This window comes from Anguilla rostrata, chromosome 2 (genome assembly GCF_018555375.3).
Source record: "Anguilla rostrata isolate EN2019 chromosome 2, ASM1855537v3, whole genome shotgun sequence".
NCBI lineage: Eukaryota > Metazoa > Chordata > Actinopteri > Anguilliformes > Anguillidae > Anguilla > Anguilla rostrata.
The window spans coordinates 35,145,850-35,170,616 of record NC_057934.1 but is presented as its reverse complement, the minus strand read 5'-3'; the positions used below and the strand labels follow the sequence as shown (position 1 = coordinate 35,170,616).

The 24,767-nt window shown below is 43.1% G+C and overlaps 2 protein-coding genes across 11 annotated transcripts in view; one reads left to right on the top strand and one right to left on the bottom strand.

Moving 5' to 3' along the window:
• atp6v0a1a (ATPase H+ transporting V0 subunit a1a) overlaps nt 1–3,554 on the top strand; it is a 33,359-nt gene extending 29,805 nt beyond the window's left edge. For all 9 annotated transcript variants that reach the window (XM_064321805.1, XM_064321803.1, XM_064321800.1 and 6 more), the window contains one exon: nt 95–3,554. In XM_064321805.1, the coding sequence (XP_064177875.1) occupies nt 95–188 (94 nt within the window). In that variant the 3' untranslated portion in view covers nt 189–3,554. The remainder of the gene's footprint in view (nt 1–94) is intronic.
• A 12,448-nt stretch (nt 3,555–16,002) lies between these two features.
• LOC135247868 (C-reactive protein-like) lies at nt 16,003–17,365 on the bottom strand. 2 transcript variants are annotated; one of them, XM_064321795.1, is made up of 3 exons: nt 17,301–17,365; nt 16,862–16,941; nt 16,003–16,690 (listed from the first exon to the last, which is right to left on the bottom strand). In XM_064321795.1, the coding sequence occupies exons 2-3, from the start codon at nt 16,923–16,925 to the stop codon at nt 16,068–16,070; spliced, it is 687 nt and encodes a 228-aa protein (XP_064177865.1). In that variant the 5' UTR covers nt 16,926–16,941; nt 17,301–17,365; the 3' UTR covers nt 16,003–16,067. The 2 variants fall into 2 exon arrangements, with proteins under 2 accessions (XP_064177865.1, XP_064177864.1); XM_064321794.1 differs by lacking the exon at nt 17,301–17,365 and having other exon boundaries at nt 16,862–16,981.
• Between the last annotated feature and the right edge of the window lie 7,402 nt (nt 17,366–24,767).

Genomic DNA, 24,767 nt, shown 5'->3' with positions numbered 1-24,767 from the left:
TCAGTGGCTGCATCTTTGAAGGAAACTCCTGAAGGAAAGCAGTTAAAACACACTGGAATTTATTCAAATTAAGGCTCCTGTGTTGTTCTTGCAGGGTGGAGTTCCAGAACAAGTTCTACACGGGACAGGGCTTCAAGTTCATCCCATTCTCCTTCGACAGCATCCTGGAGGGGAGATTTGACGAGTAGACATATCCAGCACCCCCCTCCAGCTTTGCCCCTCCCTCTGGTAGCGGGGTTGGTTCTGTGTAGTGTTTGTGAACTATGGCGTAGTTTTCACCCCCTGCCCCATTGTGGCTCAATGTTGTAGGAGTTGTGGCCCTGCATTGGTGTTAGTTTTGAATGACTTTGTGTCTTTGCTGAACAGCCAATCAAATCCATCAATTTGAGTTCTCCGCAATGCATTTTAAGCCAGTGGTCAGAAGTGAATTCTGAGTTCAGTTATTATCCAATATAAGGCTATTTCTAAGTTCTGTGCTAAACCAATGAAACAATTAGTACCTTCTATTATAACATGAATAAAGTCACTTAATTATTTATTGAAAATATTTTTAAAAAAGTATCACTTATTAAATTAAAAGCAGACATTTTTGACCAAAGCAAGTCCTCAGTATATAGCTAGTAAACTGCATTCTTGTTAATGTCATTGTTTATTTTTTATCTGATAAATTATTGGTTGTGTACTTTATAAAAAAGGGCGGGTGAGACCCAGTACTCCATTTGTATTGCATTTGCACTACTGTCCACAAAAAAGGAAAACCTAACTGACCATTATCTACACTTAACAGAGCCAGTGCCTATTGGTCAATGAGTATTATAGGGATGTGTGAAAGCACAGAAGTAGCAATGAAACCTGTTAGTTTTGGATTGTCCCTAACTTTAATACCACTGAATGGACAGGCTTTACTTGTCTTATTGAGAGAAGCGAGCTGTCATCCTCTACATTTCCAAGGTACAGTAGTCTGAATTGTTCTGACCTCAACCAGCGGTAGTTTTGACCTCAGTCACCACACCTTCCCTCTCACACCAGTGAGGGTCTACAAAATCACGCCCATCAGTCTTGTGCTCACCATATCCATCCCACAATGCCTTGCTCCTCAAACAGGATGTTTCTTCATGAAAAATCTGCCAAGCTGTTATTCAGAGACCAGACACCGTCACTTTAAGGCAGGGGTGTCCAGTCTTCTCCAAAAAGGGCTGGTCTGAGTGCACGTTTTTTGCTTTAGCCCATCAGTACAACGCCCAATTCAACACAGGTCTTCAATCCAGACATTGATAAGTAGAATCCTACCAGAGAGGATTTATTTAGATTACATTAGTTACAGGGTGAGGGCATATGAGAGGGTTCCACTGGGGTGTTATTGGTGTCTGGACTATGGACACGTGGCAGCAGTTTGTAGAAAAAGGGATCACAGGTGTAGAAGGTGTGGGAAAGATGGGTGTTCGGTTGAGGATTGTACGATGTCTAAAGACCAGGCAATATGTTTTCACTGTGGGGGAAATCATGATGTGGGGGCAAAGCAGTGTGAAATAAGGAAGAGGGAAAGTGAGGCAGAAAGCACACAAGTGCAGAACAAAATAACATGCAGAAGCAACGAAGAGAGTGAGGGCAGAAACGGGAACTGTGAGGAAGGAACAGAATAGAACTGAAAAAGGGAAAGGATCAAGTGAGATGTGACAGACAAATGACGTATATGGATAGAAGAAGGTTCTTGGCATTTATAGCGATGGTGATCAATTGTGCTAGTGAAATAGAGGCAAAATCAGAGAGGATCAAGATGGTGGTGAACGCAGCGAAAGAGATTTTGGGTATAACGGATGTGAAGGGGGACGAAATACAGGGAATTTTGGCGAAAGGGTTTAGAGGGAGTCAGATGCCAGGGATATAGGGAAATAGTGAAGAATCGCGAGTCAGATATGGGAGGGTTGGTCTGTTGTTTTATCTATTTTTTGAGAGAACTAAACCAGATAGCAATGCATACAGTAGGTGGCAGTAATGCACTAATTTTAGTTTGCCAACCACCATTAAAACCAAAGAAGAAGAAGATAAGTAGAATCAGGTGTCTTAGTGTTGAGCTGAAACAAAAACCTGCACCCATGCCGGCCTTTTTCGGATAAGATTGGACACCCCTGCTTTAAAAGCCCAAATGGAAGCAGTAAGGCTTGCACAGGTTGACATCTGTAAAAATCGTTATTCCAGCAGAACTAGCAGGTTTCTTCAGTTTGCTAAGCAAAACAATCTGAGTGCACTCACAACTGTAATACTGTAATATAAGGTATATACACCTGCTATCATTTCTCCACAGAAATGATAGGGGCCCAGCATGTACTGTATATGTGTGTTGCACAGCATTTGTAAAAATTGTAAAAATGGCACTGGAGTTCAACTCAAACCTCTTTTTTGTTGTCATGGAAATTGTGTTGTCTGTGAATATTCCCTACATTTGTTTATGTATTTATTATTTTATTCCATATTTTTATTTTCTTTATAATTTACATGAAGAAATATTTATAAAGTGAGCTATAATCAACAAAACTGGATTTAGATTAGTGGCATTACCTGACAGAGACATGCTGAAGCTGAATATCATACGGGTCTTACTTGAGTTTGAAAGGTACATCAGGCCTGTTACCCCTTCCCAGAATGAACACTCACCTTTGGAAGAATTATACATCTCCCTCTTAGACTTCAGTGTATAATTCTCATTGGCTTTTAGAAGGTAGTCAAGGCATCTTTGCATTATCATTTTCTTTAGCTTTTCCATGCAAATGAAATTAGTGTATTCTCTATAATTGTTTCGCTGCTGAACCTCTAAGGGAGGTTGCTGGCAAAGCAGGTATTCAGAAAAACGCAGCTTTCGGCTTACAGAGCTTTACTGACAAACGTGTGTGAGATTGTTTCGACATTCGTTACCAGAGCGGCGTCTCAAGACAAGGCCTTTCAGGAGTGCTAAGAATGTTTTTTTTTTCTTACATATATGAGATTTGCTACTTAACACATCGCACAAAATCTTCTCTTGCTCAGATGGATTTTGACCTACAAGCAAATTTCGCGGTAGAGTATGAACCCTGCTTTGGAAACGTTCCGAAATGAGAAAACTGCGTTCTTTAAAAGCTGCTTCTCCATTTGCTTCACATTAAAAATGGCCTGCTGTCTTGACCTTTCTGGAAGTGACGTTTTCACCACCACTTTCTGGGTTTTCAGCATGAATCATGCAATGCTCTATAATAAAAACATATCTGGAAGTGAACTAGGTAGAGTGCTATTTTGTCACCTGTAACCGTAGGTAGCATTATGTTAATGGTGTGTTCTGCAGTGATCCAAGTAGCGATGTTCGACCGCCTGTTTTTGTTCATGGTTGACATGTTGATTTGTGAATGTTTACAGTGTGGGGGAGGGGGGGAGGACTCTGGATTCATGCTTTTATCAAGCCAAAACACTGTCAGCTGGGGGATCAATGGAATTTACTGTGTGAGAATTATGTGAAGTGTCCATTTTGAATTGTGGCTGATGTGTATGTGTATTTAAGTATTAAAGGGGGCAATGCAGGGAAATGCTTTGGTCATGCCTCTTATTGTTGAGAACATGAAGTTATGTAACCACAGGTTCACAAGAACCACATAAATGCATTTAACTGCACTATTCATTTGCTTTACCTTTGCTTTATATTCATATGGTTTTACACTGCAATAGTTCACTTCATATGCCTTACCCACACTACACCGTCACATGCCTTACCCATAATATTACTGAGCCTCTTCCAGTTAGTTATTTCTCCGGAATACATCAGTTGAGTCCCATCTGGAAATCAACCCACAAACTACTGCAAGTCCCAAGTACATCCCTGCAGTGCTACTAAATGCATCGAGCCACAGTGCTGTTGATGCTGAGAGCCAGCTGTCTAAACGAAGAGACACTGCAGGTCCACACCGGCTCAGACTAAAGCTCTTTGAGCGGTTTGACCAGCCCCTGTTCATAAGCTCATCTCCTGGTAATTACCGATCGGTTGCTCATTAGGTGAAGTGATCAGAAGAGCAGTGCTGTTCACAAGATGGCCAAAAACTCATCCCACCCATTTCCCTAATCTCAGTCGCCTATCTCACCTCCCAGAGAAACTGGGGGGAAAAGGCCTGAGAGGACAATGCAATGCTTAATGAGAACTGCAGACCTTGGCTTCTCCATGTTTCCTGTGCACTTTGAGAAAACTCATCAAGTGCTAATGGCCTTCAGAAACAGGGAAAGGTGAAGACCCCATTAGCACAACTTAATTCACTTGCCCAGACAGTGCCCTCTGTGCTGTATGACTTGGTACATTTTTTCTGAATCGTCTAAGAGCTCAGTATGATTCTATTTGGCACCTCACAAAGCTAACTAGCCTCATATTACATACGTAGTCACTGATTTGCCGTTCTTCCTTTGCTTAGAAGGCTGACTGTTCCTTCAGTGTCAAAATGTTGTCTTAAAGAGGAGGAGAATCTCCACAAACTGGCAAAGTCAGAGTTAGTGATTAAAATGAGCTGAAGACCCCTCACAGTCTTGTTCAAATGCCATTGGGTGTCAGCCCTGTAACAAAAACAAGCCGTTAAAGTTTCCCTTTTCCTGATCACTAAATACTCCAGGCTCAGTGTTTCCTAAAGAGCGCACGCAGGCCTTTGCGAAACAATTGGCCACCAGCAAGCTGCCAATTACCGGAGCACTTCCTTCATTTCCCCCGATGCGCGCTTTCCCTCAGAGTGGAATTGCAGACTTGCTATTGGCCTGTCCTGTCCGTATTTCCTCCCAGGAAGACACGCCGGTGAGCAGACCTGGGGTAAGGCGTCGTGTCCCAGGCACCGACTGCCCCGTTTAATCATTCGGTTGTGGAATGCAGCCAGAGGCCAGGTTTATGTAAGAGAAGGGCGGCGTCTCTTCGGGGGTGCGGTGGGGGGTGTTGGGGGGATGCAGAGCCCAGGATTGCAGTGGCGTTACCTCACCCTTTCTGGAACAAGGGATCTCCCCTCTGAGAGCTTGGCACGAGAACGACTGACCCAGCCTCCTACTTTAAACACCGCAGGAATTCCTGTGCTGGTCAGTACAAGGCCCCCAGTGCTTTCCTACATAGGTTTATTTACTTATTAAAGCCACACAGTTATCCTGGGAAGATGTCCATGTGGGAAAGTAATTACAAAGAGCAGCAGGTTTTTTATGTTTACTATTTATGCACTTGCTGGGGAGACTTGAACATTGATTGTACAAAGCTGCTCCCCTGTCTGGAATACAGTCCTTTGGTCTTCAATCCTTTAGGTATTTCTTCACTGGAGAAGTGCAGTTATATGGATGACCAAAAATGGCAAAATTAAAAATAAATAAACAAAATAACTAAATGTATACATAACTACAAATACAAGAGAAATGTAAAAAAAATAATTTCTGCACTTTCCATGTTTATTTCTTGATTCATTTATTCCTGCACATATTTATTCCAGTATTTCTTCATCCATATGATAATTAGGGGATGCAGCTTTTACATTCAAGAATCATACCATGACATATTTTGACTGACATAAGTAAGCCCATAAGTACAGAAATTAATAATCAAGAAAATAAATAAATATGCAAATAAATGCAGAAATACCCATTCAATGCAGATTTTATCTGCTAATTCATTTTGTGTGCATTCATTTATTTACATTTTTCTTGAATTCATATTTATATATTTATTAATTCATCTATTCATTCATTTAATGTGATCAATCAATAAAGCATTTAATAATGCTTTTGAATAAAGGTTCAACATAAAACAAGATAAACACATTGTTATATACTGTAAATACACTTGTATATATTAGTAGTTGAGAACCTAACATCTTGGAACACAGAAACACATTTTATCGAAATGACATGATAAAGGTAAAAGCCACTATTACAGTACAATATAATACAAAGAGTAAGAGACAGTCTTTCCTTCAGTCTTTCCTTCAACATTTTAACAGAAGTTCCATAAATAACCATTAGATGATATTGTGTGGAAGATGTGGACGGATATACCATTATACCATAACAAACAGCAGTATAGTAGTAAAATTAAACGAAATGTTATTGATGAAGCAAGAGCTGTTGTACTTAAATGTAATAAAAAAGATGACAAAAAAAAAAAAAACATGGCATTCTGTTTTCACATCCATTTACTCTGGTGGCACATTTACGCAAGGGGGAAAACATGGACAGTTGGCCACAACTTATCCAAAAGTATAGGCACAAGTATGATGTTAAAAGCAAAGAAAAATTGTTCATTTATTAGAAAAAGTCCAACATCTAGATCTGATTAAATGAAGGCATTCGCTTTTATTCGTGTTGCACTGAAGCGCGAAATGTTTTTGTGAATTGCATATTCTGCACAAGTGCAGACAGTCTGCCTCTAGTGCACAGCTGGGTAACAAGGACCAAACCTCTTTCTAATTTTCATGTCAAATTCTGTCCTTAATTACTTAAGCAGCCCTAACATTTACACCATATGACAGTTAGGCTACATTTCTTGATAAGCACATGAATGACAAACAAAGACTGCTCGTGTCCCAGTATGAAATGGTTTACTTTAATCGAATCACTGAGTGAACCAGCGTTGGTGTATACAGCCAATTAGCTAATTTGGCCAGGAAAACTGGAGGAAACAAAAATCTACATACAGGTCACCAGCTCTCCAGGACTGAAATTGCCCACCCCAGTGGCAATACTTTTTTCACTCCATTGACACCCATGTACATAAAATGTACATTCTTTTCTGAGAAACAAATAAGTGTTGAACATATTTTGACATTTTCGTTACAAAACTGCTTTTAAATATACTGATACAATCCATGTGTTAATTTGCTTATGAAGTATTCAGGAAAATGTCTGGCCTCTATATTATCCATTCATAAACTGGTCTGTGGTCTAATAATTGAAATTCAAATTCAATTAAACTAAACTCAAAACTTCATTTACACTCGAGAAATCAATTGGAATTAATTCAATGAATTAAAAAAAATGCATCTTATGTTACCTGAGGATTCTCTAATTTAAACAGTGAATTGGTTTTTCCCCTGAACTTACTGAAATGGAATTGACCCACTCAGCAAGTTAAAGTGCTAAACAATGGCTCTCTCTGGTGGCCATACAGAGCTTTGTCAGGCCTGGACTGCAAGATAATTATCACATTGCACCGTCATCCTTGCATGTGCAGATTATATGAACAAATATTTTTGTCTCATTGTGACTCTGGATAAATAAAGGATTGCCACGGTGACGCCCCTGGGAGAGAGATGCGGAAGTTCCGCGAGTGCACTTCTGGTTGCCACAGAGAGAGACACCCACACCAACACGAAATGAGATAAACAAACACTTTCACCCTTCCCCCTTACGGGTTCTGGGCGAAAACTCTAAAACTACAAATTGAACTAGAAAGGTTACAATTCCTGAAGGAATTGTGTGGGCTTGCTTCAAATTGCAACTGGCACTGTCATCAAGCCTCAATGCATTTCAATGAGGGCGTATAGCTCAGAAGAAGCACAAAACCATCCAGACCCACGGCGCACCGCCACCGTGTATACAGGCGGGGATCAGCAAGTAGCGATTATGTTCCAGGGATTAGTCATATCCTAAAAGTGTAATGAGTAAAACTTGGCTAACTATATAGCTAGCTAGCTATGGCATGTCCTCACCTCTGTGACGTTATTTGTTGTCCTCCGTGTGTCCATACATCTGTATCGGTGGTTGTAGCTGTGTGTCATTAGCTCCTACTCATGCGTGCAGGACAGCATCCGTACGCGCTAACTAGTGGCGTATGGCATCAATTTAATGCCAATAATCAGCGCAAGCAGATATTCACTGTGCGAGTAAAACAAGCAGCCACGCGTGCGCAGATATTCACTGCCCGAGTAAAACAAGCAGCCACGCGAGCAGATATTCACTGTGCGAGCACAAAACCACTTTCACGCACGCAAATTTCAACACAGAGAGTAAAACAATGAGCCGCGCGCAAGCTAGTTCTACTCGCTCACAAAATATTTCTCCTCGCTCGCGAAGAGCCATTTTCTCATGAACAAACAAAAAAACAAACAACACAGCCAAATTCAAAACCGGAACACAGCACACCTTCCACAGCCAGGCCTGAGCCCCCTTCCCGCCCTGCCAAGTCATCTTCACCACCACCCATACACTGCAAAGAGAACCTTCAAAACCCCATCACCTTTCAACCCAGGACCATTAGGGACCACCCAGCCCCCGGTCCAGACTCTGTTAAAGGGTCTGCAACATCAGCCTCCTCTCAGGGCCCTCCAGGGACTGGGGGGATACCTGGGGCAAGAACACCTGCCCCCACCTCTCCAGGACGGAACCTCCCAGGCAGTCAGGAGGGGAGGCCTGTGATTGCACATGGTCCAGGGGTGAGTAGGCGTCTTAATAACCAGGACATAGTAAATCAAAAACTCAACAAAATATGTAAAGACATTACAAACAGCAACACTGGTTCATAAATCATACATAAACATAAAATTCATCATGACATATTCACTAAAAATTTCAACCCTCAACACATGCAGCATCAAAGATCCGGCCAAAAGACATACAGTCTTCTCCATTCTGTCTCAGGTCCCCTCAGACGTCATCCTGCTCCAGGAATGTGGCATTCCTTTCCGCGAGTTGGATGGCGTTCTGGGGGAAGAATGGAGAATGGGAGACTCTCTCTGGTCTGGCTCCAACGTCGCCAGAGCTGATGAGGTCGGCACGTTGGTGAAAAACCCCTTTGTGCATTTAACAGCAAGCAACATTGTAGAGAGTGGGCGAATCCTCGTCACCAATTTCGAGGTCGGGGGTTCCCCACTCAGGGTCATCAACGTGTACGGCCCCACCAGCGTGGCCGAGAGGGTCTCCCTCTTCACAAAACTCCCACCACTACTACATTGCTCAATGCCGGTCGTCGTGGGGGGGGGGGGCGATTTCAACTGTGCCTTAACAGATGATGACTGCAGCAGACCCAGACGGGATCGTTCCAGCGACCTGCTGCGATCCCTCATAGAGGATTTCTCCCTTCGCGACGCCGGGGGCGCCTCTCCCCCCCAACACACGTGGGTGAGTTCCTCTGGTAGCTCCTCTTCCAGAATTGATTTGTTTCTGCTCTCCCCAGGCCTGGGGGTGCCCGCTTATTCTATCCAGGTGGTGCACTTCTCAGACCACCACATGGTGACCGTGTCCCTGGCCTGGAAGAAAACCATAACCGTGGGTAAGGGGCTCTGGCGAATGAACATCAGCCATCTCCAAGACCCCCAGGTGCGACTCTCCTTCTCGAGACGTTACCTGGAGTGAGTGAGTCTAAAACACCTCTTTGACTCCCAGGTGGAGTGGTGGAAGATGGTGAAGGAGCGAGTGCAAGGCTACTTCCGGGCAGTCGGGCGGAGGAAGGCGAAGGAAAGGAGGGCAGTTTTTGTACATCACAATGCTGCCCTCCAGAGACTGAGCCTCCTCCAGTCCTGAGGCCTGGATGTTAGCAGTGAAATTCCCTCTACAGGGAAGAGCAGGAAAAATTCACTTTCCGTTCCAAGCTCGAGGGCCTCGAGGAGGATGAGAAGTGCACACGGTTTTTCTTCCGCAAGGCGCAGTCTAAGACTAACAACATCTTGTCTCTCTATAACAACAGAGGTGTGGTGGTGTCTGAAGAGGCGGAGGTCCGAGAGGTGGTCAGGGAGTTCTACGGGGGCCTTTATAGTGAGAGGCTCTCATGGACACCTTCCTGGGCTGCCTTGACAGACGTCTGGGTGATGAGCAGATGGAGTCGGAGTTGAGCACCGAGGAGCTCACCCGGGCCGTTCTCTTCCTCAATCAGCACAAAGCTCCGGGTCCTGACGGAATCCCAGCTGAGTTCTACCAAACTTACTGGGATCTCCTGAAGGAGGACGTGGCGGAAGTCTTTAGAGCGGCGTACAGGGAAGGGCGGTTGGGGGCCTCACTGAGACAGAGCTCAGTAGCTCTTGTCCCAAAGAAGGGGGATCTGAAGTCGACTATAAGATCATGGCGAAGGCGCTGATGAGGAGGTTCCAAGGCCTGATAACATTGGTGATCGGACCGGACCAGACCTGCAGTTCTCAGTCTCGACCAAGAGAAGGCATTTGACCGGGTGAGTCATGTGTGCTTGGAGAGTGTGCTGGAGAGAATAAACATTCCTGGCCCCCTCCGGCGCTGGACGAAGATCTGCCTGACTGACATAACGGGCAGAGTGGTTGTCAACCGGCAGCCCTCTGACCCGTTTGCCATCAGGTCTGGCGTCAGGCAGGGGTGCCCTCTAGCATCTCTCCTGTACGTCATCTACCTGGAACCGTTTCTCCAGGCCATCAGGGCCAGCCCCGGAGTGGCGGATTACCCACTACCGGGGCGGGGGGAGAGCGGCTAAAGGTGATGGCATACATGGACGACATGATCATCGTCGCCACAGATAGTCGCTCCATCGCTTGTGCCACCAAGGTGTTGGACGACTTCTGTGCGGCCACTGGCGCCCTGGTCAACAGGGACAACAGTGAACTGTTTCTGTCTCCCTATTATAGTGAGCCGCTAACCGTTTCCTTCCCTGTGCGCAGAGATAACATCAAGTTCTTGGGGGTGACCTTCCAGGCTGATGGAGGAGGGCAAACGAGCTGGGAGGGAGCCCTACGCCACATCCAAAATAAAACCCGGAGCTGGAGTGCGCGGCCCCTGACCATGATCCTTGTCCTGAAGGCAATTGTCCTGCCCATTCTTCTTTATGTGGGGAGGGTGTTTCCCCCAGACAAGGCCACCAGCAAGCAAATTGCTAGGTTGGCCTTTCGCTTTGTCTGGGGGAGCAATATGGAAAAATTGAGTAGAGCCACCCTCCTCAAAGAGGAGAGGAATAGGGGGCGGGGGACCCTGACATCGTTAAAATCATTATGGTGCAGGGTCTGGCCGCCCTGGTCCAGAACGCTGGGAAGGAGTGAAAGGCCTCTGGTTCCTTTGCTAGATACTACGCCACCCCCTTCCTAAGGGCAATGGGCCTGGGTGCGCTGGACCTTACCATACCGTACAGCTGGGACCCCCCCTATGTCTATCAGGCCCTGAAGGACTATTAATAAAATGTAATTAACACAATCTAATGTCAGCTAACAATTAGAAAAAACGCTAGCTAACGCTACCGACCGGTACCGACCTCGCAAACCGTCTCTCGAATGCAATGCTACCTTGTTGCAACGTTGCGATGTAGCTAAATAAAGGCCAGGTCAGATCAATGATTCGCAACGAGACTGGATGCAACTTGCAAAATTCCAAGACGTCTGATTGTAAACGTTCTAAAACTGCACTTGGCGATTTGACAAGGTGGGTCTTTTGAGACCCCAGGCAACGGCTTCAGACGCTCTGCAACTAACCAGTTCCCACCGCTGCAATTTTCTCTGCAACATTCTAAAACCGTTTCGTCTCGTTGCGAATCATTGATCTGAACTGGCCTTAACGTTACGGTTATTTACGTTGCCATAAAGTTCATCAATACATTATAATGATCGAAATAAAGCCGGGGTATAGGTGGAGCAGAGCCGGGTCTGATTTCTGTGTAAAGATGTGAAACCGGAGAAAACTAAATAAAAGAATACAACAGTATGGATTAGTGTTGTTATTATTTTATTATGCTTCCTCATGTGTTCCTTCAGCCTTGATTACGGTCAATGGCACCAAAAATTTTCTGTTGCACCTTCAAGAAACAGTAAAAGTTCCACTATAGGATTGATCATAGCACATCTTTCAGCTAGCGACTGTAATGAAGCCAGTGGTGGAGCCTGTACCAGCTCGCTTGGAAGCATATGAATCTATTTTATGTTTTTGAACTTCTGCATAATTTGTTTCATGCAGGCTAAATCAAATTTCCATTGCATCTACAGTATACCTTTACTGCACCTCTTTTTTTCACTTTCTGCATAATATGACATATTGTTTAAGTGGTTAAACATATACAGTCTTTTTCTTTTTGTTCTTGGCTTTTAAAAGTAATCTTGATTCTATAGTAGTAGTAATTCATTTAGTTTGGGAAGTGGGCAGCAGTGGCAATGATTGGGTCTTGGGGTGGAGCTCGGGATCGGAGGAAGTTCTACTTAAACAGAATAGAACAGAATTTAAAAAATGGAAGAAATGAACGTGAACTAGTTCATTTTTTGGGACTGTGAACTTAGTTCAAAATTCAAACTATGAACGTGAACTAGTTCATTTTAATCTGTGTAAACTGAACTTTGAGCTTGCTCTTGGCATGGTTTTATCTAGCAAGATAAGAAATTTACAGATTTGAGAGTTTTTTGAAGGGGTTGAGATGGCTGGGTTTTGTATAAAAGGGAGAAATGGGCTTGTGAAAGTTTTTGGTATCAATTTTACTCTCACTTTTATTTGGAGATACTGAAAGCAGCAATTTTGAAAAATACCACCCTCCTGAGCGACTTGCTATGTACTACAAACAAAGCAGATGGAGTCAGCTGGCAGCATCTGCTTCAATGAATTACCACAAGAAATTGCAGATGGTTTTTGAAAGTATAATCTAGAATCTTTTTTGGCTTGATACAATCATATGATACAATCAGTGTATAAATAAGAAATACGTCAAACTGTGGAAATGTTGACAAATGAAGGCATTGTTTGATTTTCCATTTATAAAGTGCTTTAAAAGGTCATCTGCCATTTAGCCTTGTTTTCTAACAAACAGTTGGTCGGAATAACAATACTACTGCAAGATTTAAAAAAAAAAAAAAAAAAAAAACACCCAAGAAGTATTTATTAATGTTAGCTGTGATTTTAGCCTAGAGACGTTTGGTCAAAGTCTAACTTTCAGTATCTGTAGGGCTAATGTATGCCCCATATACTCTACACTGTTGAGGGAGACCATAACGACCTAACTCAACGTTAATCATGTGCAATATCTAGCCTACCTCCCGGCAGCTCTATTTATACTTCCTTTCTTATCTATCTTATCTTTTTTTTTTTTTTTTAGTTTATTATTTCTCTTATTGTTTCAAAACTGTTTTCTCTTTGCGCAGCTACACAATGATGCACGTGGGTGAGCTTCAGCATTTAATTGCCAGATAACAACAGCCTACCTGCTGTGTTGTTAACAGTGCATTTGACAAATGAACTTTGATTTGATTTAATTACTCAGCTAACTCCAGTTAGATTTGTTATCCAATGTTATTAATAGGCAGAATGCAACTTACCTTGGAGCAAAAGTAGCTGTGTCTGTCTACGGCATTGACTGCAAGTTTCAAAAAGTTTTATTCACGACAGACACTTTTGTACCAAGTTTGTCTTCGGCTTGGGGAATGGAATAAAAATAACTTTAAATTTGGTGAGATATGGATTCGGAGGTATTTGATACTTGAGGTGGTCCACTTGAATGGCAGATCCCTGGGCTCAGCATCCAGGTTTATTTTGTTTAGAGGCAGAATCTCGGATTTGGACCAATTTATGGAATAACCAGACACCAGGGCATACCTGCTGATGAGACTATGGACTGACAGAAGGGAGGATGAAGGGTTTGTTATGTATAACAGTATATCATCAGCATATAGATCATCATTTTATGATGATATGATTTAGGCTGTGTCCTCATTACAAAAAAACTTCAGAACACAGTTGTAATATTTCAAGTTTTTTAATTCCCTACAAAAAAGCCAGCAATCTTCAGTCACCATTTCTCAACTTCTCTAACAGGCCACTATTCCTAAAGATGAAGGAGTGATGTGTTTTAAATAGATTTAAAAATATTCTCTCCTCGCAAACATAGATAGCGGAGAGTCGCCCCAAATGTAACGCTTGATAAATGTAACAAGGTCAATAACTTAATGTACAATGAGTCTACCGGAGCCATTTATGGTTTGTACATGTGCAATTCAGTCCTCTACTGCCCCCCAAAGGAATGGAGCAAAGTGATAGCCTTTTCGGGAAATACTTCCAAAAACTGCTTTTGAGTGAGGCAAGTAAAGCTCTGTTCCGGAAGTCATTTTTGGGTATATGGCTGAAAAGCTAGTATGGTTTTCAGAGTGTATTCTTGTGGGAATTGGATGCTAGGTGACCACAAAACTTGATGTCCTCATTTGTATAAATGTAACAGCTGTTGCAGTTACGGCACCTCTGAGTTGCTATAACACACAACCTGCTTTTTTCCATTGTATGTTTATACAATGCCATTTAAAGATAAAGCAAGAGGGTTTGTATCCAGGGCATTCATGGGGAGGGCTTCAGTTTTGGAGATAAGGGACTCTATATGGTGTTGAAAATGATCTAACCTATATATTGTGTCCTTTTTGGGGGAAAGGCATTTTAAATGGTGTTTAATCTTCTGGATGCTTCAAGTGATTCATGAAAAAGAAACAGCTACCTGGTCACAGGCATATATAATTAGCATGTCTGCATTGGTTTCCTCCCACAGTCCAAAAAGATATGCATGTTGGCTAATTTGAGACTCTAAATTGCCCATACTGTAGATGCGTGTGAATGGTGAGTTAATGGTGTGTGTGCCCTGCGATAGATTGGCGGCCTGTCTAGGGTGTATTCCTGCCTCTCGCCCAATACACACTGGGATAGACTCTAGCACCCCCCGTGACCCTGCCCAGGATAAGCAGGTATAGCTAACGGATGGATAGCTATGGTTGGCTATTTGCTTTGCAGAAGCTTACAAGAGACGTAAATAAACAAACAAAAGTAGCATTCCTCATCTATTTGGATGTTACCACAATTTATGTCATGGTAAGATAAGAAGTTACTTGTGTGTCAGTGGTTGTGCACATCTGACTTTTTGATTATCATTAGTAGGCCCCTATGTGCAGAAAAAACCTGTTACATTTACTGTTACAATTGTTCTGCACCTCTGATACAATAGACTACTGACATGTCAAAGCTGTTGGAAGTAAAATTTCATAGTGCTAGGCTAAATATATTCTGAATAAATTAGCAAAATCCAAAAAATGTTACATTTATGGAAACTCTCTCTAACACACTGACAATGTCTCCTCTTACTAATGGCCATGTTGATCTTGTGCTGGAAAGAAGTTAACATCCACTTTTCACAGACATTAAAACACAGATGCAATTACCTTTGCTACAATGGCCGCCAGCTGAAGCTACCAACATTTTTGCAGTGTGTTATCTTTTATATTCTGCTGGAGTAATGTGCTATACTAGTAATATGAATGAGGTTATCAAAAAGCCAGGTTATCATATTATATGGCCTATGGGACCTTACCTTACCTATGGGATGCTTTTCATAGGCTTTAACAAAACAGCAATAAGAATAATTTTGCCTAAATAATTTGCAAATTGAGATTAATTGCTTCAGTGAGTGGTTATTGATATTATTTTCTATTTAAACTTGAATAGGAGGATTCACAAGGTATTGATCAAACAACCAATGCTTGAAGCGGACTGGGAAACATGAGTACCGCACTTATGTTTTCCACTAGGAGCACTGCCTTCAACAAGCCCCGTTCTCTGGTCTCTAGATACTGATACTTGGCAACTGAAGCTTATTTTAATTAGCTCAACTGATAACTCGTTGCATAATCTTTAGAACTGTGATGTGTTGGAGCCAGGGGTTTTGTTTGTGAACTTTTGACTGTTTGGACCGTGGCATTTTTGGTTTGGTTTCCAACTGATTTTTTGAGTGTTCTGGTTATAAGTGTTCTGGTTCTAATAAACAGCAATAAACCAATTGTATGACAATTTGTGCATCGCTTCTGTCTGTTCACCATGTGATGCAGGGTTGGGGGCGACCACTGCATCACGTGGTGAACAGACAAAAGTGATGCACAAATTGTCATACAAAAGTTCACACGTTCAGTTCAGCAGAAATATGAGCACGTTCAATGAACGCCGCTCTTTTTGCACGTTCATGCACAACACTGGTCATGCAGTCATGCAGTGGTTAATCATTATAACCAAGAACCAAAGTACAAATTCTGAATACATATTATATGCACAAGAGAAACCAAGAAGAGAACTTTAAACATGAGATTCCTCAAAGCAAGGTATTTGTTTATTAGCACTTTTTTTTGCACACTTTACAGTGTGTATGCTTGCTAATTACAGCCACCTGATTGGTTTGGTTCTACAAGCACTTCACCATTCACTTTGTAATTTAGTGCTTTCCAATTCAGAACATTGCCTGGTTTAAATGTGAAGTAATTCATGTAATTCTGGATTTCACAAATATCAAGAACATAATTCCACATGTGCACATCTGTAAGGTCTCCAACAAAACACTGGTTTTCGTCAAAGCCCCCACCATAAGTGTCCTGCTCTTGGCCAAGGATTATAATGGGAGTTCCAGCTAGGACTGTGTTGGTGGTGATCTTCACCCTTATGCTGCGTTTTCCATTCACCCACACTTGAGTAAGTCCAGTTTTACCATCCCAGGTCCAGCAGACAGAGTTCCATTTGTTTTGATTGTCTGGCATCTCAAAGAAGTCATGAGCCAAGTCATTGACATGTACTCGATAATGACCTTTTTTTGGTTTGTACAGCAAAAAGGCGTTTTGGTGTGATGGTGTGGCCAAGGAGAAGAGAGTTTGTATTCTGCTGTTGTCAGGGAAGGATCTCAGGCAGAGTGTCACAGCTGAAAATGGCCAATCCATATCAGGTGCGAGTGTTGCATATCGAGTAGTGGATACCGATGGGAAAGTAAAAGCTTTACCCGTAAGATCTGTAGGGGTTTCAGAGGGGAAAATAAGTTATTTTATTAGATTTCAAGGGTGACTGCTGAAAACAAAATTAATCATAATTTTTTCATGAATGGTACAGTTATAAGAGCCACCATTATGCATGCATAGAATGATTATGACAGTTGGCTCCGTCAAAATTTAAATGCTCTCACCTTCAGACTTTGTACAACCACAAGCGACCAGGAGGAGCAAAACCACCAGCTTCTCCATCACCATAAGATTTGCACAAATTCTGTTTGAAAAGCAAAAGTCTTTGTGTCTTCCCTTGTCTCACATTTAGACCATGTTTCAGTGCAGCTTAATTAAATTCCGCCATAGAAATATACTGCCTGTTGTTCCCTTTTTCATTGTTATAGATCTGGAGCTCAGCTTTGACTACATTATCTTGAAAGAGAATCTGCACCAGCCTTCTCCACAAGATTCACATTGACAGCCTGAATTCAAACAACGTATTAAGTTCATGTTCATTTTCCTGAAACAACAGTAAAATCTTTTAAAATCAATAAATCATTTTTAAGGCAGTTTCAACTAATCAAACCATAGAATTAAAACTGGCTATTTTGCTGTGCATTTTAAAAAAGAGAGACTCACCGATGCAAAAAATATTTTTACTTCTGCGTGACTTCAGCAGCACTGCTAGCTGTTCATGTTTTAACATTCAAGGGTTAGAATATTTATAGACCAGTTTATTGAACAGCACACATGTAATGGTTAACTTTATGGCTCTATGATAGCAGTTCTAGAGTTATGATAAAATGATAGTTTCCTTTTCCTTTAAGGCGGTCGGTGCAAGATTTTTAAGCACAGCTTTATCGCCTACGCTAATGTAAACACCTCACAGCTAGACCAATGAGGGTTTGTAGCTGGAGGGGAAGGCACCGCGTGTTCTCCCTTGGCTGGTGTGATTCAAAACCGGAGATGTTAGTTATTTTCCCTCTGTTCATAAGAACAGGGCACAATTATAATTAAGAATGCACTGGTTCCGTTGCCACGGGTTAGATATGAAGGCGCTGCTTCATATCCCGCTTAAAGCTGGCCTGAAACGGATCAGTAGCATTCTGGTTACTCTCCGTTCGTAAACGGGGCTATGCTGTCATCAGAGATATATCCGATCTGTTGCCGGACTGTCAATATTCCAATGGGAGCATCAGAATATTCACAAATGCGCGGAACAACACAACAGATATATCCGTGACCACAGCAAGAAAGCGTAACAGTTACTATGTTTTACTCTCGTGTTAATCTGACTCCATTTTATATGATAATTTAAAATTTGGGTTTAACTATACGTGGAACTTGGGAGTGGTTACACTCGACTCTATCTTGTGCCATCATTCCTCAATATATGCTCCCGGGTTTAGCATTATTGTTAAATCTCAGTTCGGCGAGGAATCCAGAGGGTAGGAGGCTGACCACCATAATACATGCCTTCCATGCCTGGCTTACATGGATAGTGCATCGACAGTTATGAGCCCAGGACGGTGCGTATCTATCGGGCTCCTTAAGGCGAATTTGACAAGAACCGGGTTCTCTTAAGCCAAAACACCAGAACCAATACCACCAATCCCTTAACAGGCAGATCGTGGTCACCTATCTAACTTGAAGACCCCACTAAAGACGTTTACTGTACTAGACCCCTGATCAATAGGTCCTAGTCATAATTGCCCCCCTGAGTATTTAAACGGAATTTCGGCTGAAAAGAAGATAAAATGGATTAGAGTCATGAAGATCACGCAAGTTAAAATCAGAAGAATTTATTTAACAGGCAGGTAGGTTATTATCTTCAATTCAAAATCAATTATAAGGGTTAAAAACATAAATACAGAGTAAAAGAGTTCTTACCCAGCCTGTTTAGCTACACACAGAGCACAGAGCACGTGCAACGTGGGGAAGTCGTTTACGATCTTCCTTGTCTGTCTACACACAGCGCACAGAGTATGTGCACTGTGGGAAGTCGATTACGATCTTCCTCGATTGCTTTGTCTCCCTTCCTTTTAAGCCAAATCCCGCGTTTGGTCTAGGCGGCATTACCATAAATTAACCTGGCCGAATCATAAATCTTGAATTCCGGCCCCCACCATTTGGAGGCGGTTGTTAAAACAATTGGTGAGGAATGGGGAAAAGGAGATGATTACCAGAGAGGACATTCCATTGTGGTAGTTTTTTCCTGAGTTATTGAAACTATGTTTTTTCAAATTCTATTTGGTATGAAACATATTTCATTCAATGGTTTGAATTATGGTGAACATGTACATACCAAACATGCCAAGTGGATGTAATATTATGGTGCAGTTGTCATGAAAATACCCTTTTGTTTAACCATTGTACATGCAATCCATGTTATTATTACATAAGGCATAATACAATAATACAATGAAAACATGTGCATGGTTTGTAAGGTTTTCCAGGGTTTGTAAATAGGATATACAGATGGTTTATAGTCCAGATCCAGAAAAGAAATACAAAGTGTAATGTCAGAGGGGCCCAAATGAGGGCACTGTGGTACTGTCCTGCGCAGTTGCCCCACCAGGTGCCGGTCGTTTCACCCTTTATGACCCCAAAACACCCACACCCACAGACTAAAGCCGCGTTTCCACCAAAATTACCCGGAACTTTCAGTCCCAGGAACTACTTTACCAGGAACTAAAAGGTTCCTTCAGCCAATGGTTGTCTGCGTTTCTACCGGGGTCTAAAGTACCGCGAAGATTAGGCAAATTAGCCCACTGACGTTGTCGTCGGTCCATCTGTCATATGATTTCTTCTGTAACCCCATACTACCACCGAAGTAGCCTACATTATTTTCTAATAACCGGGACAGCCCGGAGGGGTTTATTCCACTTATATACAACGGGTTACCAACAATGACTATATATGGTTACTTTTGTATTTATTGATTTTCATATTTCCTCTCAAACACATTCATTATGTTTTTATGCGAACATTCGCTTTCATGTCTTGATTCGAAGCGACAGAATGCATTCACATATTATATGTATAACTGGCAACAACAGCAGAAAACATGCACACGTTGTAAACAATTTGCTGTTTTATTACTTTCTCGTCGTCAATTCCATATAGGCTAATCGCAAAATGACAAGAATAGAACGAAAACTCGGACTTGCGTGAAAATGTAAATTAGTAGTGTTACAGCCACCGTTTGCTTTCCTTCGAAGTTACTGCTAGCCGAGCAGTGAAGTGTGCCCTCCAGATGCGAACCATGCACCATAAATTAGTCCATAGTCTTCCTGGTCTTTTCGTGGAATTGAAAAATGGCAGTAAAATTGAGTAAAATTACGGCAGTCTGAAAAAGCTAAAGGGAAGATTACTAGAATTAACCTGTTATTTTACCCGGACAAAAAGTGCGGAAGGTGATTTCCAGTTTGCTTGTACTGTATCACGAATGTTAATTACGCAGAACTACCGCATACCTCACATCTGTATCAAACGTTTTGAGTCAATTACAACGGGCTAACAAAGAAAATCCGGAAGAAAATATTCAGCAACCGAATTAACCCGTTTGAATGTTTTAGTACGTAATATGCTGTCCCAGCACGAATGCTTAGCATTTTATAAAACGAATACTAAAGCAAGAAAAGAGCAGAAGAGCACACGTTATAATTCCAAGACGTTGGCAAGCTATAACCAAAAGTAGGCTACTGCGCCGCATAACATACAAGTTTGATTTGAAGTTATTATGAAAATAAATTGGTTTGCCGCTGCATATTTTCAAACATGGCGGGTAATGGCGGAAAATAAATACAACACAAATGCTACGAGTACTCGACCAATCAGAAATGTTCAGCGCTGCAAGCTCCACCCAAAAGGTTCCTGTACTTTCGGAAAGTACTACCCCCCGAGCAGGAACCTTTTGGGGGGTAAAATAAAGCCCCAGGAACTAAATTTAGACCCTAGTTCCTGCGGTGGAAACGCACCGAGTTCCTCAAAAGGTTCCTAGTTCCGGGGTATAGTTCCTGCGGTGGAAACGCGGCTAAACAGACTAGTTCCCCTTATCTTGGTTGTGTCCAGGTGGTAACATTCCAGAGAGCCAAATGGCCTGCCCATTCAGAGGAAATCCGAGTGGCTTATTGTTTTACCACAAGGCTCTCGGGTCCTTTGAAGTACAGACTGCGTCCCAGCATGCCGGCTCGTTCAAATGCCAGCCTTTTCTGGGTCCCAGTTTGATTTCCCTCTTACACTAAAGCCGCGTTTCCACCGCAGGAACTATACCCCGGAACTAGGAACCTTTTGAGGAACTCAGTGCGTTTCCACCGCAGGAACTAGGGTCTAAATTTAGTTCTGGGGGCTTTGTTTTACCCCCCAAAACGTTCCTGCTCGGGGGGTAGTACTTTCCGAAAGTACAGGAACCTTTTGGGTGGAGCTTGCAGCGCTGAACATTTCTGATTGGTCGAGTACTCGTAGCGTTTGTGTTGTATTTATTTTCCGCCATTACCCGCCATGTTTGAAAATATGCAGCGGCAAACCAATTTATTTTCATAATAACTTCAAATCAAACTTGTATGTTATGCGGCGCAGTAGCCTACTTTTGTTTATAGCCTATCAACGTCTTGGAATTATAACGTGTGCTCTTCTGTTCTTTTCTTGCTTTAGTATTCGTTTTATAAAATGCTAAGCATTCGTGCTGGGACAGCATATTACGTAGGCTACCAAAACATTCAAACGGATTCATTCGGTTGCTGAATATTTTCTTCCGGATTTTCTTTGTTAGCCCGTCGTAATTGACTCAAAACGTTTGATACAGTTATGTGAGGTATGCGGTAGTTCTGCATAATTAACATTGGTGATACAGTACAAGCAAACTGGAAATCACCTTCCGCACTTTTTATCCGGGTAAAATAACAGGTTAATTCTAGTAATCTTCCCTTTAGCTTTTTCAGACTGCCGTAATTTTACTCAATTTTACTGCCATTTTTCAATTCCACGAAAAGACCAGGAAGACTATGGACTCATTTATGGTGCATGGTTCGCATCTGGAGGGCACACTTCGCTGCTCGGCTAGCAGTAACTTCGAAGGAAAGCAAACGGTGGCTGTACCACTACTAATTTACATTTTCACGCAAGTCCGAGTTTTCGTTCTATTCTTGTCATTTTGCGATTAGCCTATATGGAATTGACGACGAGAAAGTAATAAAACAGCTAATTGTTTACAACGTGTGCATGTTTTCTGCTGTTAATGAATGTGTTTGAGAGGATATATGAAAATCAATAAATACAAAAGTAACCATATATAGTCATTGTTGGTAACCCGTTGTATATAAGTGGAATAAACCCCTCCGGGCTGTCCCGGTTATTAGAAAATAATGTAGGCTACTTCGGTGGTAGTATGGGGTTACAGAAGAAATCATATGACAGATGGACCGACGACAACGTCAGTGGGCTAATTTGCCTAATCTTCGCGGTACTTTAGACCCCGGTGGAAACGCAGACAACCATTGGCTGAAGGAACCTTTTAGTTCCTGGTAAAGTAGTTCCTGGGACTGAAAGTTCCGGGTAATTTCGGTGGAAACGCGGCCTACTTTAGTTATATACGTAATTTTTTAATTAAGTGTCTTTAAATAGGTTAGTGGTATTATATAATGTGGATATTTCGCACTGTTAGCGTTAGGACTGTAATAGTTTTTGTGATGCGTGCAACAGTGATGACGAGAGTGTTGGAACATTACCAAAGTGTGGTGGACGGTGAAAATTGTTTTCATATCGTCCCATCCCCATACAAGAAAACATGCCAGAGTACAGAGTATATTACATTACATTACATTACATTACAGGCATTTAGCAGACGCTCTTATCCAGAGCGACGTACAACAAGTGCATTAGTTCAAGGTGCAGAGGTGCAAAAGAAACACACTAGAGTGAAGTAAAGATCGTAGTGCCAGAAGTGACCACATAGATCAGGACTCCAACCCTGTAGAGTAACCTGTTCAGCAAACAAACAAACAATCCTGCCAAGTACAAACTAGCACTGAAATCACATTTGCCTAATCAGAATCAGACAAAAACAAAAACAATCCTGCCACATAAAAACTAACGTGACCGTATTGGCCTAACTAAGTACATTGAGCTAAACTATAGGCTAGGGAGGGGTGGGGAGAGGTGCAGCCTGAAGAGATGAGTCTTTAGTCTGCGTTTGAAGGTAGTCAGATTCTCTGCTGTTCTGACCACCACGGGGAGGTCATTCCACCAGCGAGGGGCCAGGACAGACAGCAGACGGGAGCGGGAAGTACAGACGCGAAGAGGGGGAGGTGCCAAACGTCCAGAGGTGGCAGAACGGAGAGGTCTGGCTGGTGTGTAGGGTCTGATGATCCTCTGGATGTATCCTGGTGCTGACCCCTTAGCTGCCTGGTATGCAAGCACCAAGGTCTTAAATTTGATGCGAGCCATAAGAGGCAGCCAGTGGAGGTCAGTGAGCAGGGGGGTGACATGGGAATGTCTGGGGAGGTTGTAGACCAGACGCGCTGCAGCATTCTGGATGAGCTGCAGGGGTCTGATGGCGGATGCTGGCAGACCAGCCAGCAGCGAGTTGCAGTAGTCCAGGTGGGACAGGACCTTTGCTTGAACCAGGAGCTGGGTTGCGTAGGTGGTGAGGAAGGGGCGGATTCTCCGGATGTTGTACAGGAAGAACCTGCACGTTCGACTCACCGCCGTGATGTTCTGGGAGAGGGACAGTCTGTTGTCCATCACCACTCCAAGGTTTTTTGCAGTGGGTGATGATGACACCACGGTGTCCCCTAGGGAAATGGAAAAGTCAAGGAGGTTAAAGGATGGAGCAGGGATGAAGATCATCTCTGTCTTACCTGGGTTCAGCCTAAGATGGTGGTTATCCACCCAGTTCTGGATGTCCCTCAGGCAAGCAGAGATGCGAGCGGAGACCTGTGTGTCAGAGGGGGGGAAGGAGAGAAAGAGTTGGGTGTCATCGGTATAACAATGATAGGACAACCCATGGGCAGAGATTACAGGACCAAGAGATTGGGTGTACAGGGAGATCCAGTCTAGTGCTGTGCCACAGATCCCCATAGCTGCCAGGGAGGACAGGAGGATGGGGTGGTTGACTGTGTCGAAGGCAGCAGAAAGGTCTAGGAGGATCAAGACAGATGAATGGGAGGCTGCTTGTGCGGCGTGAAGCGACTCACTCACAGAGAGAAGTGCGGTCTCTGTCGAGTGGCCAGGTCTGAAGCCGGACTGGTGGGGGTCCAGGAGGTTGTTTAGTAAGAGAAAAGAGGAGAGTTGGTTAGAAGCAGCTCGTTCAATTGTTTTGGATAGGAAAGGGAGAAGGGAAACAGGACGGTAGTTCTGGATGACGGAGGGATCCAGAGTGGGCTTTTCCAGCAGTGGGGTGATGTGGGCCAGCTTGAAAGAAGAGGGGAAACATCCAGAAGACAAGGAGGAGTTCACAAGGGAGGTGACAAACGGGAGGATGTCAGGTGTGTTGGTCTGGAGGAGAGAGGAAGGGATGGGGTCAAGAGCACAGGTGGTAGCGTGGTGGGAGAGTAGGAGCTGGGAAACATCAGAGTCAGTGAGGGGAGAGAAAGTGGAGAAACAAGGGGAGGGAACAGAGACGGGGGAGTGGGGAAGGGTGGCGGTGGACGTGAAGGAGCTGCGGATGTCTGCAATTTTCTCATCGAAGAAAACTGCGAAGTCATCTGCAGCGAGGGAGGACTGAGGTGGGGAAGGAGGAGTGCTGAGGAGAGAGGAGAAAATGGAGAACAGTTGATGAGGGTTAGAGGCAGATTTATTAATTTTTGTTTGATAATAATTAATTTTAGCAGAGGTTACAGTAGTAGAAAATGTAGCTAGCATAGACTGGTAGGCAGACAGGTCGGATTGAGCCATGGATTTCCTCCACTTCCTCTCCGCTGCACGTAGGCTGGCCCGGTTGGTTCGGAGGGGGTCAGACATCCACGGACTGGGAGGGGACGAGCGTGCCGGCCTGGAGACTAGAGGACAGAGAGAGTCAAGTGCTGAGGAGAGCGAGGAAGACAGAGCGGAGGATGCAGAGTCAGTGGGAAGGTTGGAGAAGGATTCAAGAGTGGGGAGTGAAGC